Here is a 23,238-nt window from a genome sequence, read left to right as displayed (position 1 = left end):
AAGTCGCTTTTAACTTGATCTGGAGTTTCAGGTGAAAATAATAATTCTGGGGTGCCTTGGTGGCTCAGTCAGTTAAGCCTCTGACTCTTGATCTCAGCCCAGGTCTTAATCTCCTGGGCGTGAATTCAGCCCCCACACTGGGCTCCACACTTGGCATGGAGCCTATTTTAAAAACTTAATAAAATAAAAGGGAAAATAAAAAGAAATTAATAATACCATCAATTTATTGTATTGTCCAGCTAAATTAGATCTCAGTCCTGCCTCGTCAGATTGTGATAGTATTCAGAAGAGTTAATATTTTTGAGGTAATACTGTATGTTGTAAACCAGTCCACATGAATGCAAATTGTTATTGGCTCTCGATGGTAATTGTTAATGAGAAAATGGTATTAGCCAGATCAATAGAGAATACCGGTCACCTTTAGCTTATATGAGTTGAATGGTCAGGACTGTACTGGAGACAGCTGAGGCTCTAAAGGGTGTGGCTTTATGGAGCCTCCTATAGTCCACTGTTCATGACCTGATTCATCAGTCTTCCTTATTGGCCACACTGGCCTATTTCACTTAGTTTATAGACACTAATATACTTGCATCTGACATTTCTTTATTTAGGATAGTAATTTCTTACTGCCTTCAAAGTATCCACTAATGTTTCAAATTTACTAGTTGAATCGGCATAGGTTAATTAATTTTAAAGGTTCCCAGGTTGCATGTCTGATGAGTGCTAGATGAAGGGAGGATCCAAGTTATTCCTTTTTTTCTTATTACCAAGTACGGGGAGGAATTTTTACTCAAACATTATATTCATATCAATTATACAGTCAGGGAGACATCACAGTATCCTCTTTTTTAATCATACATTCCAGCTTTTTTAAAAAAAAAATTATTATTTTTTAAAGATTTTTATTTATTTGACAGAGAGCAGAGAGCAAGAGAGCACAAGCAGGCAGAGCAGCAGAGAGAGAGGGAGAAACAGGCTCCCCCACTGAGCAGGGAGCCCGATGTGGGGCTCCATCCCAGGACCCTGGGATCATAACCTGACCCAAGCAGTCGCTTAACCAACTGAGCCACCCAAGCACCCCATACATTCCAGCTTTCAAACAGACTTTAATTTTTATTCTTTTCATAGTAGCGTCCCTACATTGCCTTGAATTAATTCTGTCATCCCTAAGGGGTTCATTTGCAGCCCCAGACTAGTGCTGCATAATGTGTTCCATATTCAGTAGATCTAAAAGAGTTTCTTCTCTACTTCCAGCCATTCGCTCACCCATTTGTTAAAATGTCTTGAGTTCCCTGCCAGAGATGACCTGGCATGATCTGAAGCAGAGCAATCTTCTTTTTCCATTATTATCTTTATATGAAAAGCCAGTATTTTTACATCTGGTGATAGTGGCTCATTGGAATGTTTTTCTTTCTAAAATTCCTCTAAACTCCGATAAATTGAGTGTATCTGCCTTGGGATTTTTATACCCTGAGAAGTTTGAGGCAGTAACCTTTTCTCTGCCTTACTATAAAATTATCAAAGCCTGGGACTCTTCAGTTTCTGCCTTTTTATTTCATTTTCAATTAAACATAAAAAAAACTGAATTGTTTCAGGATCTGAATTGTTGCCCCTTTCTTATTTTCTTTCCATTTGCTGTGTTTTTTTTTAATCTAAAATTTATATAACATAAAATTTAATATTTTAACCATTTCTAAGTTTACAACTCTGTGGCATTAAGTACATTCATACTGTTGTGCAACCAGCACCATTATCTATTTCCAGAACTTTTTCATCGTCCCACATAGAAACTCTACAACCGTTAGACAGTAACTCCCATTTCCCCTCCCTCCAGCCTCTAGTAACCTCAGGCCTACTATGAACTTGCCTAGTAGAATCATACAACTTTTACCAGTTTTTTCTTGTGTTGCCTATGCTTTTGGTGTTATATCAGAAAAAAATTATTGCCAAACCTAGGTCATGAAGCTTTCCCCCTATGTTTTCCTCTGAGAGTTTTATAGTTTTAGCTATTATGTTTTGGTCTTTGATCCATTTTTTTTAGTTAATTTTTGTATGTGTTTCTTAGCAGAAACATTTGGGTAAATCTTCATGACCTTTGGATTTGGATATGGCACCCAAAGCAGTAGTAACAACAACAAAAATAGATAAATTGGACTTCATCAAAATTTAAAACTTTTGTGCATCGAAAGACATTATCAGAGGAGTAAAAAGATAACTTATAAACAAGAGAAATATTTGTAAGTCCATATTTGATAACATTCTAATATACAGAATACATAAAGAACTTATACGCAACAACAAAAAAGACAAGGGCCCAATTTTATTCTTTTGCATGTCCTCTTTCTTACTGGATTTTATTTCTCCTGTGAAGTGCTAAACTCATTATCTTTTTATTATCCATAGAAGGAAGTTCAGATTAAAGATCTGAAACTATCTTTTTACATCCTCCTGGGGCCCAACAACAAAGTCATATATGAAATCCTTTATTACAGTGTCAGTCATAACCTGAGTAAGGAGCTTCCCATCAGGGTTTTCATTTCCTTCATCAGATAACCAGGGCAGTACTATCTACCTCCACAGCCTCCATGCAGCTTCAGGAGGCAGTGGCCATTTATATAACAAGGGAGAGGCAGGGCAATTGCCCTTCTATACTGGACCCCTCCCTTAATCCATTCTAATAAACTAGGGATTGTCCTGTGAACCACAGTGAGCCCTGAAATTTCCCTACTCTCATTAGTGTTTAAAGCCAGAGATACTGCTCCCCGATACAAAATTCTCAGGACCATTTTTTTGAAAGAATTAATCAAATTGTTGTATCTAAAACTGCAAAATGGCTTATTTCCTTCACTGAATAATCCCTTTCATGATATTTTGTCCTCCATCATTAGTTTGCCCTGCTTGAATTAGTTGCAGTGTGTCTCACAGCTGATTTATCTAAAAAAAAAAAAAAAAAAAAGGAAAGAAAAAAAAATTTTTTTTAAGTGGCTTGGGTTCCTTTGGTTGGAGCTCCACCTGCCGGCCACAAAGGTGAAACTCTTCTGCAGAGTCTGCTTGCTTTCAGCAAAGCAGTAAGCACCACTGAGTTTTTAATGGAACTGCCATTGATTTGCTTTTCTCTTCCAGTCTTTTTTGCTAACTGCTAAAATTCGGGTTTTGTTATTTCCTCTACTGATTTCAAAGCCAGTGCTTGTTCAAACCAGGGATGGCTTGGCAGTTACCCAAGCTCATAGTAGCATTTTCATCCTCTTTATCAGAATCATTCTTTTCCTTTCAAAAATAATGCTTTAACGTGTATTTAATTAAGAATAATTCAGATATGCTAGAACAACTGGATATCTACATGCAAAAGAATGATGTTGGATCCCTCCCTCATACCATATATAAAAATTCACTCAAAATGGCTCAAAGACCTAAACTTAAGAGCTTAGCAGAAACATAGAGGTGAATCTTCATGACCTTGAATTTGGCAATGACTTCTTAGATATGACACCAAAATAAGCAACACAAGAAAAACAGATAAATTCAACTTCATCAAAATTAAAAACTGTGCATCAATCAAACAACACTATCAAAAAAGTGAAAAGACAGCCTATAGAATAGGAGAAAATATTTGCAAGCAATATATACAATAAAGGTCTGTCTAGTACCCAGATTATGTAAAGAACTCCTGTAACTCAAAAACAAAAACAAAAAGGCAACCCAGTTTTAAAATGGGGGGGGGGTGCCTGGGTAGCTCATTTGGTTAAGCCACTCTCTTCAGCTCGGTTCATGATCCCAGAGTCCTGTGTTTGAGTCCCATATCAGGGTTCCCCTGCTCTGCAGGGAGCCTGATTCTCCCTCTCCCTGCCACTCCCACTCTTTGTGCTCTCTCTTCCTTTCTGTCAAATAAATAAAATATTTTTTAAAAATGGGTAGAGGAGGTGCCTTGGTGGCTGTCAGTTAAGTGTCTGCCTTCAGCTCAAGTCATGATCCTGGGGTCCTGGGATCGAGCCCCAAGTCAGGCTCCCTAGTGATTGGGGAGCCTGCTTCTCCCTCTCCCTCTGTCCCTCCCCACCAGTCGTGCTCACTCTCTCTCCCCCACCCAAATAAATAATAAATAAATAATCTTTTCAAAAAATGGGCAAAGGACTTAAATAGGCATTTCCCCAAAGAAGATATACAGATGACCAGTAAACACATGAAGAGATGCTTAATATCATTTACTGTTAGGAAAATGTGAATCAAAACCAAAATGGGATACCATTTCATACCCAGTAATATGACTACAATTTAAAAGCAAAAGACACAGGAGGGGAAGATGTTAGTGGAGTAGGAGAACCCGAGGTTCACTTCATCCCACAAATAAAACTAGATAACTGTCAAATCATCCTAAGTATCCCAGAAATTGATCTGAAGACTGGCAGGACAAGTTTTACAACTAAAAGTAGGGAGGAAGCCACATGGAAGTAGGTAAGAAGTGCAGAAACATGGCGTGGGAAATAACTGGAGTGTGGCCACTGTGGTGGGGAGGGAGCCACAGTGCCAGTGAAGGGCAAAGACACAAACCAGCACACAAGGGAGCACAAGGGGAAAACAAATCCCCATAAGAATTGGCTTGGAAAGCAGGACGGCCCAAATTTTAGAAGTTCTTGGAACCAGCAGGGCTGGAGCTTGAAAGGTTAGCATACTTGGCTCTGGAAGAGCTCAGAGGACATTGGAGCTGTCCTTGGAGAGAAGGCAGGGCAAGTAGCCTGTGGACATACACCATGGAAAGAGCAATCTGAAGAGCATCTGGGGCACACACTGTGAGTGGGAGGTTTAGTTGCTCATCTCAGAGCATGTCCCAGAGAGGCAGCAGTCATGGAGAGAGCCCTGTGGGAATAAAGGAACTGGCAGGTTCCATTTCTCTCCTCCACCCTTCAGCATAAGCACAGGGCCACCTGTGAGAATCAGCACAGCATCAGCACTTGCTACCTACCTTGCTTACACCAAGCCCTACCTCCTAGTGCTCTAATGGAACTGCACTTCCCACTCACACTCCCTCAGTCCCAGCTCATGGGGCACCCCTCCCCCAGAAGACTGGCCCAAACCCCTGCCAACACTGTGTCCCCCAGCCCGGGAGTTTTATAAGGCCTTGGTTCCAGTGGTAGCAGCAGCAGGTCTCATTTCACCAGCAAACCAGAGCATACCTCGTTGAAATCCACCACATTCAGGCCAGGGACCAGACACTACTCGCAACAGGCAGAGAGAGTCCCTGAAGACAACTGGCCTAAAGGATAAAGCAGCCAGGACACAACAGGAGGGTGCAAGCACCACACATTGGAGTTACTCCCAGAAGCACCAGGCCCTGCAACACTGCATTACAGGCAGTACAGGTCGTCGTCTTCATAAAACCATGACCCTCAAGAACAGGAGCTGTACCCGACTCTCCTAACATACAGAAACAGGTACAGAGACTTAGACAAAATGAAATGGCAGAGGAATTTGCCCCAAATGAAGGAATAGGACAAGGCCATGGCCAGGGAGTTATAAATAAAACAGATATAACTAACATGCCTGATGGAGAATTTAAAGCAATGAACATAAGATTACTCACTGCACTTGAGAAAAGAATGGAGTACATCAGTGAGACTGTTAACCCAGAGATAAGGAATAATATAGCAGAGATAAAGGGCTCAGTAAACAAAATGAGAAACCTGCTTGATGGAATGAACAGCAGTCTGGAAGAAACAGAAATCTGAACCTGGAAGATAAAGTAATGGAAAGTAATCAAGATAAACAAAAGGGAGAAAAAAAGAATTATGCAAAATGAGAATAGACTTAGGGAACTCAGTGACTCCATCAAACATAACAACATTCATATTATGGCAGTCCCAGAAAAAGGAGAGAGAGAAAAAGGGACAGAGAATTTATTTGAAGAAATAATAGCTGAAAACTTCCCTAATATAGGAAAAGAAACCTCCAGATCCAGGAGGCACAGAAAATCAACAAAACCAACAAAAGAAGATCCATACAAAGACATATTATAATTAAAATGTCAAAATACAGAGGCACCTGGCTGGCTCAGTTGGTACAGCTTGCAGCTGTTGATCTCAGGGTCATGAGTTAGAGCCTAACCCTGGGTATAGAGATTGCTTATAAGTAAACTTTAAGTAATAAAAGAATGAATGAATGAATGGCAAAATACAATAAGAAAATAGAGACACCTGAGTGGCTCAGTTGGTTAAGCGTCTGCCTTCAGCTTGGGTCATGGTCCCAGGGTCCTGAGATCAAGTCCCGCATCAGGCTACTTGCTCAGTGCAGAGCCTGCTTCTCCCTCTGCCCCTCCCCACACTCTCTCTTTGACAAATAAATAAATAAAAGTCTTTTTTTTTTTTTAAAGATTTTATTTATTTATTTGACAGAGAGCGATCACAAGTAGGCAGAGAGGCAGACAGAGAGAGAGAGGGAAGCAGGCTCCCTGCTGAGCAGAGAGCCTGATGCGGAACTCGATCCCAGGACCCTGAGATCATGACCTGAGCCGAAGGCAGAGGCTTAACCCATTGAGCCACCCAGGTGCCCAGTAAGTAAAAATCTTTAAAAAAAAAAAAAAAAAAAAAAGAAAAGAAAGAAAGAAAGAAAAAAAATGCTAAAAGCGGTAAGACAAAGGAAGACAGTTACATATAAAGGAAACCCCGTAAAGCTGTCAGATTTTTCAGCAGAAACTTCCAAGCCAGAAACGAGTGGCATGATACATTCAAAGTGCTGAATAGGAAAAACCTGCAGCCAAGAATACTCTTATCCAACAAAGCTAACTTCAAAATAGAAGGAAAGATAAAAGAGCTTCCCATACAAAAAAAAACTGAAGGAGTTCATGACCACTAAACAAGTCCTGCAAGAAATATTAAAGGGGACTCTGAGTGGAAAGGAAAGACCAAAAATGACGATATGAAGATAGGAAACACAAAAGTAGTAAAAATGAATATAGCCTTTAAAAATCAGCCAAGCGGGACACCTAGGTGGTTCAGTTGGTTAAGCAGCTTCCTTTGGCTCAGGTCATGCCAGGGTCCTGGGATTGAGTCCTACATCAGACTCCTTGCTCAGTGGGGAGCCTGCTTCTCCCTCTGCTTGCTCTGCCTACTGCCTCTCCCCCGCTTGTGCACATGCTCTCTCTCTCGCTTTCTCTGACAAATAAAATCTTTTTTTAAAAAATCAGCCAAGGAACTCACAAAATAAAAAGATGTCAAATATGATGCCATATACCTAAAATGTCAGGAGGAGAGGAGTAAAGAATGGATTCAAACTTAAACAACCATCAACTTAATATAGACTGCTATATGCAGAAGATGTTATATACAAACCTAATGGTAAGTACAAATTAGAAACCACTAATAAATATGCAGGGATTAAAGAGAAAAAAATCCACATATATCACTAAGAAAAACCAGCACATCATGAAAGAGAGAAAGATAAAAAAGGATCAGAGAAAATCTTCAGAAACAACAACAAATTAAGTAATAAAATGGCAATTAATCTACCAATAATTAATTTGAATGTAAATGGACTAAACACTCCAATCAAAAGACATAGGGTGACAAAATGGGTAAAAACATAAGACCCATCTATGTTTACAGTCTATAGGAGACCATCGGTAGTCTACAGAGACTCATTTTAGACCTAAGGACACCTGTATATTGGAAGTGAGGGATGGAGAAACATTAATCTTGCAAATGGTTGTAAAAAGAAAGCTGGAGTAGAGGTGCCTGGGTGGCTCAGTTGCTAAATATCTGCCTTAAGCTCAGGTCATGATCCCATTGTCCTGGGATTGAGCCCTGGGTGGGGCTCCCTGCTCAGCAAGCAGCCTGCTTCGGTCTCTCAAATAAATAAATAAAATCTTTTTTTAAAAAAAGCCAGAGTAGCAATACTTATATCAGACACAATAGGCTTTAAAACAAAGACTATAACAAGATACAAAGAAATACACTGTAATGAAGGGGACAATTTTAAATAATTATGCACCCAACATGGGAGCACCCAAATACATAAAACAATTAATAACAAACATAAAAGAATTAATAATAATACAATAAGAGTAGGGAAATGTAACACCCCACTACATCAGTGGAAAGATCATCTAAACAGAATATCAACAAGAAAACTGGCTTTGAATGACATCCTGGACCAGATGGATTTAACAGTTATATTCAGAATATTCCATGTAAGAAGAATACACATTATTTTCAAGTGCACATGGGATATTCTCCAGAATAGATCACATATAAGGTCACAAAACAAGTTCTAAAAGGTTGAACTTATACCATGCATGTTTTCTGACCACAACACTGTGAAGCCAGAAGTCAACCACAGGAAAAAATCTGGAAAGACCATGAATTCATAGAGGTTAAGTAACATGCTACTAAACAATGAATGGGTCAGTCAAGAAATAGAAGAAATAAAAAAGCACATGGAAACAAATGAAAATGAAAGCAAACATTTTGAAACCTTCGAGATGCAGCCAAAGCAGTCCTAACAGGGAAGCTTTTAACAATATAGGCCTACCTCAAGAAGCAAGAAAAAAAATTTTCAAACAACCTAGCCTTACTCCTAAGGGAACTAGAAGAAAAAAAAGAAAGCCTAAACCTAGCAGAAAAAGGAAATAATGAAGATTAGAGTAGAAAATAAATGATATAGAATCTAAAACAGGGTGCCTGGGTGGCTCAGTGGGTTAAGCCACTGCCTTCAACTCAGGTCATGATCCCAGGATCCTGGGATCGAGTCCCGCATCGGACTCTCTGCTCTGGCAGGGAGCCTGCTTCCCCCTCTCTCTCTCTCTGCCTGCCTCTCTGCCTACTTGTGCTCCCTGTCTGTCAAATAAATAAATAAAATCTTTTAAAAAAAAATCTAAAACAAAAGAACAAATCAAAACCAAGAGCTGATCCTTTGAAAAAAAAACAATAAAATTGATAAACCTGTAGCCAGATTCCTCAAGAAAAAGAAAGGACCTGGATAAATCACAAATGAAAGAGGAGAAATAACAAACGTTACAGAAATACAGATGTAAGAAAATACTATCAAAAGCTATATGCCAACAAATCAGACAAGGTAGAAGAAATGAATAAATTCCTAGAAACATATAACCTACCAAAATTAAAACAGGAAGAAATAGAAAAATTTGAACAGACCCATTACCAGCAAAGAAATTGAATCAGTACTCAAAAAACTCCCAACAAACAAAAGTTCAGGACCTCATGGCTTCCCAGGCGAATTCTACCAAGCATTTAAAAAAAAGAATTAATGCCTACTCTCCCCTAACTATTCCAGAAGATAGAAAAGGAAGGAAAACTTCCACATTCATGCCATGAGGCCAGCAATTACCCTGATACCAAAACCAGATAATGACCCCACAATAGAAGAGAACTACAGGTCAATATCTTTGATGAACATAGATGCAAATATCCTCAACAAAGTACTAGCAAACTGAAGGAAGCAATACATTAAAAAAAAAAATCATTCACCATGATCAAGTGAGATTTGTTTTCCTGGGTTGCAAGGGTGGGTCAGTATTTGCAAATCAATCAGCATGATACATCATATCAGCAGGAGAAAGGCTAAGAACCATATGATCATTTCAGTAGATGCAGAAAAAGCATTTGACAAAGTACAGTACCAATCCATGACAAAACCCTCAACAAAGTAAGTTTAGAGGGAACATACCTTAACATAATAAAGGCTATATGTGAAAAACCCACAGCCAGCATCATTTTCAGTGGTAAGAAACAGCCTTTCCCCCAAGGTCAGGAAGAAGATATGGATGCCCCCACTCACCACTTTTACTCAACATAGTACTGGAAGTCATAGCCACAGCAATTGGGCAAAAAAAGCAATAAAAGGTATCCAAGTTGGTAAGGAAGAAGTAAAACTCCACTGTTTGCGGATGACGTGATAATATATTGAAAAACCACTAAAAAACTGCAGGAGCTGATAAACGAATTCAGTGAAGTTGCAGGATACCAAAATCAGTCTACAGAAATCTGCTGGATTTCTATACACCCAATAATGAAACAGCAGAAAAGAGATTAAGAAAACAATCCCACTTACAATTAGGAAATAAACCTAACCAAAGAGGTGAAAGACCTGTACTCTGAAAACTATAAAACACTGATGAAAGAAAGTCGAAGACAACACAAAGAAATGGAAAGACTTTCCATGATCATGGATTGGAAGAACAAATAGTGTTAAAATACTTTATCTGCCCAAAGCAAACTACACGTTTAATATAACCCGTATCACAATACCCAGAGCATTTTTCACAGAACTAGAACAAACAATCCTAAAATTTGTATGGAACCACAAAAGACCCCAAATAACCAAAGCAGTCTTGAAAAAGCAAAGCTAGAAGCATCACAGTTCTGGACTGCTCGTTATTTCAAAGCTGTAGTCATCAAAAGAGTATTGTACTGGCACAAAAATAGACTCCTAGATCAATGGAATAGAATAGAGAGCCCAGAAATAAACCCATGTTTATATGGTTAATTAATCTTGACAAAGCAAGAAAGAATATTGAATGGGGAAAAGATAAGTCTCTTCAATAAAATCCTGCTGGGAAAACTAAACAACATGCAAAAGAATGGAACTGGACCAATTCCTTACGCCATACACAAAAATAAACTCAAAATACATTAAATACCTAAATACAAGGCTTGACACCATAAAAATCCTTTAAGAGAGCACAAGCAGTAATTTCTCTGAGATCGGCTATATCAGCTCTTTTCTAAATAGGTCCCCTGTGGGGCATGTGGGTGGCTCAGTCAGCTAAGCATCCGACTCTTACTTCGGCTAGGGTCATGATCTCAGGGTCATGAGATCAAGCAACGTGTCAGGCTCCCCACTGGGTGTGGAGCCTGCTTAGATTCTCTCCCTCTGCTTCCCCCACCACTGCATCACTCATACATATGTACACACACACTCTCTAAAAAAAGAAAAAAAATATCCCCTGAGGCAAAGGAAACAAAAGCAAAAATAAACTATTGGGACTACATCAAAATAAAAAGCTACTGCCCAGTGAAGGAAACAATCAACAAAACTAAAAGGCAGCCTACAGAATGGGAGAAGGTATTTGCAGATGACATATTATAACTATCCAAAAATATATCCAAAATATATAAAGAACTTACACAATTCAACACCCAAAAAAACAATAATCTGATTTTTTTTCTTTTTTTTTGATCAGAGAGAGAAAGCACAGGCAGGCAGAGTGGCAGGCAGAGGGAGAAGCAGGCTCCCTGCCGAGCAAGGAGCCCCATGTGGAACTTGATCCCAGGACGCTGGGATCATGATCTGAGCCAAAGGCAGCTGCTTAACCAACTGAGCCATCCAGATGTCCCAATATAATCTGAATTTGAAAAGGGCAGAAGACATTTCTACAAGGAAGACATGCAGATGCCAAAAGGCAGATGAAAAGATGCTCATCACCACTTATTATCAGGGAAATACAAATCAAAGCACGGTTAGGTATCATCTTACACCTGTCAGAATGGCTAAAATCAAGAAACAAGTATTGGCGAGGATGTGGAGAAAAAGGAACCCTCTTGCACTGTTGGTAGGAATAAAAACTGGTGCAGCCATTATGGAAAATAGTAGTTTCCTCAAAAAGTTAAAAATAGAGGGACGCCTGGGTGGCTCAGTTGGTTAAGCCACTGCCTTTGGCTCAGGCTGTGATCCTAGGGTCCTGGGATTGAGTCCCGCATCTGGCTCCTTGCTCCGTGGGAAGCCTGCTTCTCTCTCTGCCTCTGCCTGCCACTCTTCCTGTTTGTGCGTGTGCGCTCTCTCTCTCTCTTTCTGAAAAATAAATAAATAAATAAATATCTTTTTTAAAAAAAAAAGTTAAAAATAGAACTGCCCTATGATCTAGTAATTGCACTCCTGGATATCTACCCAACAAATACAAAAAACTAATACAAAGGGATATGTGCACCTCTTGTGTTTATATGTTTATTGCAAATAGACAAGATGTGGAAGCAGCCCAAGTATCCATCAATTAATTGATAAGGAAAATTCGGATGGATGGATAGGTAGATAGATAAAATGGAATATTAACCTTTATTTTTTTTAAAGATTTTATTTATTTTACAGAGATCACAAGTAGGCAGAGAGGCAGGCAGAGAGAGAGGAGGAAGCAGGCTCCCCACTGAGCAGAGAGCCCTATTCGGGGCTCGATCCCAGGACCCCAGGATCATGACCTAAGCCGAAGGCAGAGGCTTTAACCCACTGAACCACCCAGGCGCCCCGAATATTAACCTTTAAAGAGTGAAATCTTGCCATATGGATGGAGAGGGTATAATGCTAAGTGAAATAAGAGAAAAATAACATGAGTTCACTCATATTCAGAATTTAAGAAACAAAGAAATGATCAAAGGGAGCAAAAGAGACAAACCAAGAAACAGACTCTCAACTACAGAGAACTACGGAAAACAACGTGGTTACCAGAAGTCAGGTGGGTAGGGGGATGAGTGAAATAGGTGATTAAGGAGTGCAGTAGTGATGAGCATTGGGTGATTAAAAATGTAAAAATAAATTTAAAAAATTAAAATACATGCAGACGGAAAATAGCAAGTGTTGGTAGGGAAATGGGAAAGGTGGAACCTTTTTACATTACCAGTGCGATTGTGAAATGGTTCAGCCACTGTGGAAATAGCTTGGTGGGTTCTGAAAAACTTAAACATAGACTTATCATGTGACCTAACAACTCTGCTCCTAGGTGTATACCCAGAAGAATTAAAAACAGGTACTCTCATATTTGTTCACAGAAGCAGTGGTCACAATAGCCGGAAGTTGCAAATAACCCACATTGATCCATCAGTGGATGAACGCATATACAAGGGCTTGGTGTGTGTGTGCACGCACAAAATTTCTGTGCTATTTATTAAAGTTTTGAAAGGAAATTAATAAAAAGACAAAGGGTGCAGCTAAGAGAAGAAAAATCCCTCTTTCGAGTGAGCCTCAGTGGAGATAACCACACTTTGTCCTTTTTTTTTTCCTTAGCTTCATGCTAAAAATGTAGCACTGACAAATTGTCAATATTCATACGTGTGTGTATGTAACTAAGTATCTTTAACTTCCATTGTAATTGCTAATTCATTCAGCAGATATTTATTATTTACTATAGTGCTGGATACTTCCTAGGTTCTAGAGACACAGTGGTGAGCAAAACAGGCTTGCCATGTGTCCTTGTCCTCATTGTACATTCTAGTTGAGGAGAGACAGTAAATAAACACGCTGTATAGTCAGCTAAAATTAAATGCTGTGAAGAAAAAGGAAGCAGTGGAAAGGGATGAAGTGTGGTCGAGGTGCTGCGTGAGATAGGGCGGTCAGGAAGGCCTCTCTGAGGAGGAAACATTTGAGCAAGGATCAGAATGGGAGCAGGAGCAAGTGGCAGCTGTCTCCATGGCCAGCCCACTTGCTTTCCCTCTGTTGGGCTTTATGGTGATGTCATTGCCTTGTATTTGGAGAAATGTTACCAAAAACATTCCTTCCCATGTTGCCTTCACTCTTAGAACACAACAACTTGAGTGGTAGAATCATATAATCCTGTCCTTGTGCAACTGATTCGTTTTTATCCCACAGGTGTGGGAAATACAGCTGACAGTTTCCCTTTTCACACTGGCTGCTAGAAAACTCAGATAAATTGGCGGTCCATCCACAGTTACCATAGTAATCGTGAAGGTCATTATTAGTTTTTGAGCTCCATTCTTTTTAAGGCTTGCTTTTCTTTAACCCTGCCATGAGTTGTATTTTGTGTATCTATCAGATCTAATCAAAACCTTTTTTGGATTAGGGTACCGTGGTGAATTATAGACATGTACGTTCATAAAAAAAGGAAACAAACACACATGTGGAATGGCTATCACAGAGAATTAAGGATTTATACTCTAGGTCACTGATTCTGAACATGGGGCAGTTATGTCCTTCAAGGGATATCGGGCAGTATCCAATGATCACAGTGGGAAAGTGCTGCTGGCACCCGGCAAAGAGTTATCTAGTCCAAAATGTCGACAGTGCTGAGGTTGGGAAACCTACTGTAGACTGGACTGTTCAGTCCATAATTCCATACATTTCTGGGCTACTTCGTTACATAAATGACAAATGTGTAACTGTGTAGCTTATTCTAGCATACCACTGTATATTCTGAGTGATTATTGAGTCGGCCTTCCACTAAATGTTGTCAGTCAAATAGTCCTGAAAGCAATAGTTTCCTCTTCAGAAATCTATATTATCATATGCACAAAGTCACAACTTCAGGTCAACAAAATTGGGGAGAAGGGTGCTTTTCATTTGAGCTCCAGTATTTTGAATGTTTGAGTAAACAACCTGTTTAAAACGAGATTGTTCTTCCTCCATTCTGTTTACAGGCTTTCATAGAAACCATGTTTGCCAGTAAAGCTCCTGTGGAGGAAGGCTTTCTTTATGCCAAGGTGAGCTTTAAAAGACTGGAAAGGTTTTATTGGAGGCGAAAACAGTAAATAAAGTAATTTCATTGATTTGCAGATGGCATCGAGTTGACTTTTATGTAAGTGACCAGGGTATCAGTGGAGAGGATTTGGTTCTTAAAGGTCACTGATAATTTATTTAGATACGTCTAAAGTACACAGGGCTACAATTAAATGAAGAAAATTGCAAAAGAGAACAAACGAAGAAGCAAAGACTTAAGTCAAATGTGAGCGGAGAATCTTTACGTAAACGCGAAGGACAAGGACGGGAGTCGGACTGGAAGGAGCAGCCGCTTCTCGCCGGTCTCCGGCTCTGTCCTTGGACAGAGTAAAAGCAGTAGAATTTATCATTTGCCTAGCATCCTTTTTCACTTTTCCAGCACATATAGGTTGGTAGCTGTTTGAAAAGTTGAAATTAGTAATGCAGAGCTTGTTAAAACCAGAAGCTGTATTCCAGTGTTTACCGAAATAAGAAGAAAAACTGGGAGCTTTACTCGACTATATCTCTGTACTCAGCCATGATCATAGGTTTTCTATGTTCTCTTCTGGACTTAATTTGAAAATCACAGGAAATTTGGAGCACTCAGAGGAACAGAACAGACTTAATAATAGGGTCAAATAACAGGATTGGGGGGAGAATAAAAAATAGAGTGGAATTGCAGTATAAGAAGTCCGGTTAGATTTGATGACTCGTTCTCCAGTAATGATGGAAAAGAAGGACTTGAACGGAGAGATGGGCTGTTTGTCGGAGGGAGCCTGGGCTGGCACAGTCCTGAGGAAGTCCTGTCTTCTGTCATGCTTGGCTCTTGTTTTTCAGTTTGAATTTGAATGCCGGGCCCGTGGTGCAGACATCTTGGCCTACCCGCCTGTGGTCGCTGGAGGTAATCGGTCAAACACTTTGCATTATGTGAAGAATAATCAGCTCATCAAGGTACACGAAATGCCCTTCAGTGCCACTTCCTCTGGTGCCACTTCTAAAGCACTTTATTGTTTATAAAATGATTTTACAGACATTATCTCATTTGATTCTCGTATTAGCACTCTGAGATAGGAGCAGTTATTAACATGCCTGTTCAATGGATGAGGAAAATAAACTTAAAAAATTAGGCAACTCAAAAAAAAAAATTAGGCAACTCATTAGGGCAGAACTGAGAATTCTACTGTAAAGCTTCTGCTTATTTTTTTTCTGCTCATAATTTTTATTTTTATTTTTATTTTTTAAAGATTTTATTTATTTATTTGACAGGCAGAGATCACAAGTAGGCAGAGAGGCAGGCAGAGAGAGAGGAAGAAGCAGTCTCCCTGCTGAGCAGAGAGCCCGATGTGGGGCTCGATCCCAGGACCCTGGGATCATGACCTGAGCCGAAGGCAGCAGCTTTAACCCACTGAGCCACCCAGGCGGCCCTCTGCTCATAATTTTTAATAACACTCCTCCTCAAAGGACTTGGGGAACAGTGGGTCATGCATATTTTGGAGTAGACAAATTTTAATAGTGCCTTATTAGCTGTGAGGAAGCTGATCTTTTATAGTTGCTTCCCCCCCCAAGTGACTATACACGTAGAGAATTGTATATGCCTTTATTTCTTTTCTTTTTTTTTTATTTGACAGAGCATGCACAAGTAGGGGGAACAGCAGACTCCCCACTGAGCAGAGAGCCCTATGTGGGACTCAATCCCAGGACCCTGGGATTATGACCCAAACTGAAGGCAGCCGCTCAACCATCTGAGCCACTCAGGTGCCCTGTATATGCTCTATTAAGTCCACTTTTTTTTTTTTTTTTTTTAAAAGATGTGGGAAGGGGTTTTGTCAGCCCAGAGCCTTGTGAAGCACTTAAACTCATGACGCTGAGATCAAGACCTGCGCTGAGATCAAGAGTCAGACACTTAACCAGCTGAGCCACCCAGGCACTCCCAAATCCACTTTTATTTTTTTATTTTTTTAGGTTTTTTTTTTTTTAAGATTTTATTTATTTATTTGGCAGAGAGAGAGAGCACAAGAGGCAAAGCAGTAGACAGAGGAAGAGGGAGAAGCAGACATCGCGCCAAGCAGAGAGCCCAATGTGGGGCTCTATCCCAGGACCCTAGGATCATGACCTGAGCTAACCAACTGAGCCACCCAGGCACCCCTGAATCCACCTTTATTTATCTGTTTTAATTTTCAATAATTTCAGGAAAATAAATATAGCAAATACGTAAATTACACAATATATTTTTTAAATGAATACCCATGAATTGATCACTTAGCCCAAGAAGAGAACACTGCCAGTTCTGTGCATCTACTTATGTGTCTTTATGCTTTGCTATCCTGTTGCCTCCCTCCCAGAGGTAACTAACTGTTTATCCTAAATTTTTGTCTTTCCTCAATTTTTTGAAGTGGCTGTGTCAACGTATATATGATTCCCCAAATAATATTATTTAGCTCTGCCTGTTTGTGAACTACATAAAACTATATACTGCTATAAGTTTTTTGGAACTTTTTTTAATTCATAAGTGTGAGAAGATAATACAGTGTGTTTTCCCAAGTATCTGTATCTGTTTGTACTCCTACCAGTGGCGTGTAATTCTCTTGACCACATCCTCTCTGTCGCCTGATGGTATCCGACTTCTTAATTTCTGCCATTCTAATTGGTATAAAACAGTATCATTGTGGTCTTAATTTCTGTTACCTTAATTATCAGTGAAATTAAGCATCTTTTTTATCTTTAGCACTACTAGTTTCAACTTACTAATGTGCTGTTTAGGATATTCTGATTTGTTTTAATGCGTGAGATTGGCTTATTTTTCTCATTGTCTTTTTCTGATTTTCATATCAAGTCCAAACTAAGTTCATAAAATGAGTAGTTTCTTTTCTTAATATCGTGAAATGATTTGATTTTAAGTTTTTTTGAAAATTGGATGGAATATAACTGTAGAACTATTTGGGCCTAATATTTTCCTTTGTAAACCTTTTTTTTAACTACTCATTCCATTTCTTTAATATCCTAAAGCTTTCTGTTTCTTTTTTTTTTCTTTTTGACATTTCTTATTATGAAACGTAACTACTGGTAAAGTACTTAAAACATAAAGGAGCAGTTTAATGAGTAATTATAAAGTGGACACCCATGTAACCATTACCGTGTCAAATAAAAGGTATTGACAAGCTACAGCTCTCTGCACCAAATCCAGCCTCCCATTTTGTTTTGTGAAGAGGTTTTATTGGAATACAGATGTTCCTGCTTTCTTCCCACAGTGGCAGAGTTGAGTACTTGCACTGGAGACAGTAAAAAGAATGTACTATCTAGCCCTTTACAGAAAAAAATTATGAATGCCTGAAACAGGGCGATCCTCTCCCTCCACTCCTCAGAAGCTTATTCTACCACGTGGTTCTTCCCAGTGATAACTTCTCTCGCTAGTGGGGAGAACCACTCTCCTGATTTTGATGGTCATCATTTCTTTGCTTCGCATTTTATTTTCCTACTAATAAACCATACAGTTGAACGTAGTTTGGCTTTGGTCATGTTTGAGCTTTATGTATTTGAAGTATTATGTCTGCCTTTTTCATATAACCTATGTTGCATACCACTGCAGTTTGTTCATTTTAATTATTGTAGCATGAACAGCAATGAAAGTGTGGTCTGTGAGGTTAAATACATTTTTATAAGAATATCCAGACATCAGTTGTCTTTTCCATTCTTACTCTCTCAAGTGTACAAGGAAGTAACCCAGTGGCTTTATGACCTGCAGTACCACACCAGACTGGAGGAGGAGAAGTAATATGAGATTTTAGCTGATTTCTGTTACACTAGACAAAGATTTATAAAACTATATATACAACAGTGCAGCATTTCTAACTACATACTGTTATTTAGAAAAATAGTTACTTTTCGGGGCGCCTGGGTAGCTCAGTTGGTTAAGCGGCTGCCTTCAGCTCAGGTCATGATCCCAGGTCATGGAATCAAGCCCCACATCAGGGTCCTTGCTGAGCAGGGAGCCTGCTTCTCCCCTGCCTGCCATTCCCCCCGCTTGTACTTGCTTTCTCCCTCTCTTTCTCTCTCTCTGTCAAATTAATTAATTAATTAATTAATTAAAGACTGTTTTAAAAAAAAGAAAAGAGGCGCCTGGGTGGCTCAGTGGGTTAAGCCTCTTCCTTTGGCTCAGGTCATGATCTCAGTGTCCTGGGATGGAGCCCCGAGTCGGGAATCTCTGCTTAGCAGGTAGCCTGCTTCCCGCACCCCACCTCCCCCGCCTGCCTCTCTGCCTGCTTGTGATCTCTGTCAAATAAATAAATAAAATATTCAAAAAAAAAAGAAAGAAAGAAAAACAATTACTTTAAGTTAAAAATGTCATTTACTTAACATGAAATAGGTTTATTGTTATTTTCTTAACAAATTAACAAATACTGTAAAATTAGTGTGATAAATATCCATAGGTGGCCATTTACATAGTTTCTAAGTTTTTACCATTATGAATAATGTACTGTGAACATTCTTGTATGTTATACCTGGTGTACAAGTTACCAAGTTTGTCTAAGGGACATAATAATGGAATTGATGGGTCACAGGTATGCATATTTGCATTACAGTAGAAAATACCAAACATTTCCAAAGTGATTATATCAACATATGCTTCACTTTTCCTGAGACAGTTTGGTAGGTTATATTTTTCTACCACTTTGTCTAAATTTTTAAAATTACTTTTAATCCTTTATAATTATAGATATATACTTTTTTTAAAAAGATTTTATTTATTTGACAGTGAGAGAGGTAATACAAGCAGAGGGAGTTGGGAGAGCCAGGCTTCCCAGCAAGCAGGGAGCCTGATAGGGGACTCCATCCCAAGACCCTGGGATCATGACCTGAGCCGAAGGCAGACGCTTAACGCCTGAGCCACTCAGGGGCCCAGTTATGTACCTTTTTACATTCTTGATATATTTTTGTCTTTTCTATCTCTCTCTCTTTTTTGATTGAAGAAGGCAAGCAATTATTTATTAGAATTAGTTGGAAAGACTTGGGGGCACCATACTTAAAATTTAAGTCCAAATCAAACACTAGCTTTGGAGCTAGATTAATTGAACACCACAGTAGTTCCTGGACCCACTGTGACCTTGGGCAAATAACAGCAGTACCTCGTAGGCCTGTTGAGAAGATTAAGATAATGTAGAATGAGTTTACCAATTCTGGCACCTCATCAACATGCAGTAAACGTTGTCAGTGTTGTAGAGCACCACATGTCCTGCAGTAGCTTCACAGGAATATCCTTTCCTGGTGTCACAGGGCTGTCAGTCTTCTGAGGTCCTAGTGGAGCAGCTTTCTCACTCAGGTAAAGGCATCTGAGGATACCGTACAGAAACTGTTCAGGGCCAAGGGTGCCCTACTTTCAAGTCATCCTGAGGCTGCCTCTGTCCAAAGCCTCCACACATGTCTGCAGGTCGGCCGCGGTACTCCTGCCAGAGCAGAGGCCGCAGGGGAAAGGACAGCCCGAAGTCAATGCTTTTTTTCTTTCTTTTTAAAAAGTAAACATACATTTACTCTGTGCACCAGCAATTCCTTTTATAGGTATTTTTCAAGAAAAATTAAAACAGATCCACAAGTTGCCTTGTACAAGAATGTTCATAGCAGATTCACTACTAAGAGACCCAGTGTCCATCACCAGGATATTAGATAAGGAAATTGCCATGTGGTGTATTTGTCAAATAAAGTGGAACAAACCACTGCACTACCAGTGAATAATGTCAAAAGCATTATGCTGAGTGAATAAGTCAGACAAAAAATTATAAACTATATGATTCCATCTATACGAATTTCTAAAATGGACAAAACTAACCTATGTTGATAGAAACCAGATCAGTGGTTGCTTCTTATGGGAATATTAACCAGGAAGGGACTTGAGGGCATTTGACAAAACTGACTTAACTCTATTAACTCTATATTATACTTAAGATCTGTGCATTTAATGTGCATACATTAAATCTCAAAAACTTCAGCTAAAAAAAGTCTTACGAGAGGTTTGCTGGATTTTATTATTCTTGTAAAACCAACTTTGCACATCATTAATGCTATTTTATCTTTGTTTATTATTTCATTACACTGAGCCCTTGCCTTCATTAATTTCACCCTTCTACTTTTTGTGTTTATTCTCTTGCTCTTTTTGTAGCTTCTAAAATTAGGTGCTAAACTCATTAATTTTCATCCTTTCTTTTTTTTACTGTGTCTAAGGGTAAATTTCTCACTTTTATTATATTCCACAAGGTTTTCCTAAGTTGTTAAATGTGTCATATATTAAAAACAATAAATGTAATGTACTGTTTAAAAATAATAATCGAATGAATAACCATGTATCTACCATCTAGGATGAGAAGAACATTAGTAGTCCTCTGGGCAAGCTCAAACACATCCCCCTTTCTGTCTCCTACCATCTTAACTTCTGTTTTAATCATTTTTGTTGGTTTTCTTCATAATTTTACCACCAGTATGTCTATTCCTAAATAGTATACTGTCCACTCTTAAAAAACTGGAGAATAAGCACCAGTGTAGCCATACAGGGAGAGAAGAGTATTGCCATTATTAGATAAATTGGCCCGAGAGAAAATAAGCTGAGAACTTCTAGGTCCTGGTCTTGTTTTGGTTATCTGAAAGTTTGCAAGGCTTTTTCTGGTGAAGTCTGTGAGCAAGGTCCTCAACAAGCTGTGAGAATGTGGGGTACCGCCAGGGCATCTGGGAGAGCTCTGGTGTGCCCTTGGTAGTGGGCATCTGATAGAAATATAATCAGAACAGGCCACCCTGTGCTTCTGCGTCTCAACCACAGCTATGTGGAGCTCTCGGCAACAGGCCAAAGCAGAACCCTTCTGACAGAGTTTGTGTAGGTTTACATGCATGTTCACCTTTCCTGCTTACATCTTCGATGGCTCTCCTGGGATCAGCTTCCTTCAGCCTGAAGAAAATCATTTAGATGAAGGTCTGTGGCTGATAAAATTTTCTTTCTTTTTTTTTTTTTTTGTAGTCAAATATCTTTATTTCATTCTCAATTCTTGATGATGGCTATACCAAGGAAACAATCCTAGATTCTTTTCAGTCTTGCAGATTAAAAACAACCAAACAAGGAGCGCCTGTGTGGCTCAGTTAAGTGTCTTCCTTTGGCTCAAGTGATGATCCCAGAGTCCTGGGATCCAGCCTGGCATCGAGCTCCCTGCTCGGTGGGGAATCTGCTTCTCCCTCTGACCCTCCCCCGCTGCTTGTGCTTGTGCTTGTATGTTCTCTCTCTCCTCTCCCGCCACTCTCTCTCACATAAATAAATAAAATCTTGAAATAAAATAAAAACAAACAAAAACTAATTTTCATCCCTATCGGAACTCTCTTTTTGCTTTGACTGCTTTAAGATTTCATTTCTTTGGTGGTGCACCTGGGTGGCTTAGTCCCTTGGGTATGCAGCTCTTGATTTCGGCTCAGGTCATGGTCTCAGAGTCCTGAGATCAAGCTCCCCACCCCACCCCACACCACCACCACCACCACCACCACCACGGGCTCAGTGCTCAGTGTGGAGTCTGGTTAAGAGTCATTCTCTCAATCTCCCTTTGCCCCTCCCCCCACCATTTGCACATTCGTGCGCTCTCTAAAAAAATGGATAAATAATAATTTTTTTTTAAGTCTTCTTTGGTATTTTTCAGTTTTATTGCATGTCTAAGAATAGATTTATTTTTACATATAGTCACTATGATACCTTCCCCTTCCGAAATTTGCATTCGTGTTCTTCATCAGTTCTAGGAAATTCTCAGACACTGATACCGTCTCTCCGACACTCACTCTCTTCAGTCCTTCAGCAATTTCAGGTAGATGTGTGTTTACATTTGCCTTCTCTCTCTCTGTCATATTCTAGGGGACTTGGGTACATCTCTCTTCCAGGAAGCCAGTTTCCCTTTGGTTATCTAATCTGCTTCTTTGGCCATCCACTGAGTGATTGACTTCAGAAGTAGTTTTTTCTTTCCTTCTGGTTCCTTTCAAATCAGCATAGTTGTCAGTTGTCTCTTATTGCTTATTCATCTTTGTGGTTCTGTTCTTTATCCTTTTAAACATTTCATAATAGCTATTCTGTATCTAGTCATTCCCTTACCTGAAGTTCTGGAAGCTCTAAATTTGGTCAGTGTTGTTCCTGCTGACTCTCACGTATGGTGATGTACCCTGTGTACTTGATGACCTTTGGTTGTGAGCTCATCTATTTACTGGATGTTATTTTTTGGAAATCATGTCAGTCCAGATTTGGGAGAAATTTTCTCCAAAAATTTGTTTGAATATGCTTTTGCCAAAAGATAAGTGGTCCTAATGACCTGGGACTCTTTTATCTCCTGTGGGAATCCTGGATTAATGTGAGAATCTCTGGCTCATTGTCCCCACTCTTTGCTGCAGGACCTCAGGGGAATATCACCTTTTCTATATATACTGTACCACTTACCTTATCACTACTCTCAGCTCTAGTTTCAGTTCTGGGGTAACTTTTTTCAAGAGAAAAAAAGTCTTTAAGGCATCTTTTATATTATGTAATGTCAGCCTTCTGTAAAATATGTTTGTATCCAAGATCTAGTTGTTTTCTAACAAGAAAGGTATTCTGTCATTTTGCCAAAAACAAGATCCAACATCCATTTATGAAGGTTGCCATTATTAAATACCTACACCAATTGAACCATTATTCTACTACATCCCAAGTTGTGTGCTTATTTATACATAAATAAGATGTACCCTGTCTTCAAGGACACAATAGATAATTTCAATATAACAGGACAAGTAACAAGAGAGAAATAAACCCAAAGTTTTCTTTTTCCCCCA

The 23,238-nt window shown here is 39.3% G+C and overlaps 1 protein-coding gene across 3 annotated transcripts in view; it reads left to right on the top strand.

Moving 5' to 3' along the window:
* Positions 1-23,238, top strand: part of XPNPEP3 (X-prolyl aminopeptidase 3) — a 78,191-nt gene that overhangs the window by 37,173 nt on the left and 17,780 nt on the right. For all 3 annotated transcript variants that reach the window (XM_032346165.1, XM_032346166.1, XM_032346167.1), the window contains 2 exons: positions 14,367-14,429; positions 15,262-15,375. In XM_032346165.1, the coding sequence (XP_032202056.1) occupies positions 14,367-14,429; positions 15,262-15,375 (177 nt within the window). The remainder of the gene's footprint in view (positions 1-14,366; positions 14,430-15,261; positions 15,376-23,238) is intronic.

The sequence above is a fragment of the Mustela erminea genome, chromosome 6 (assembly GCF_009829155.1).
Source record: "Mustela erminea isolate mMusErm1 chromosome 6, mMusErm1.Pri, whole genome shotgun sequence".
Taxonomy (NCBI): domain Eukaryota; kingdom Metazoa; phylum Chordata; class Mammalia; order Carnivora; family Mustelidae; genus Mustela; species Mustela erminea.
This window is presented reverse-complemented; position numbering and strand designations above follow the sequence as displayed.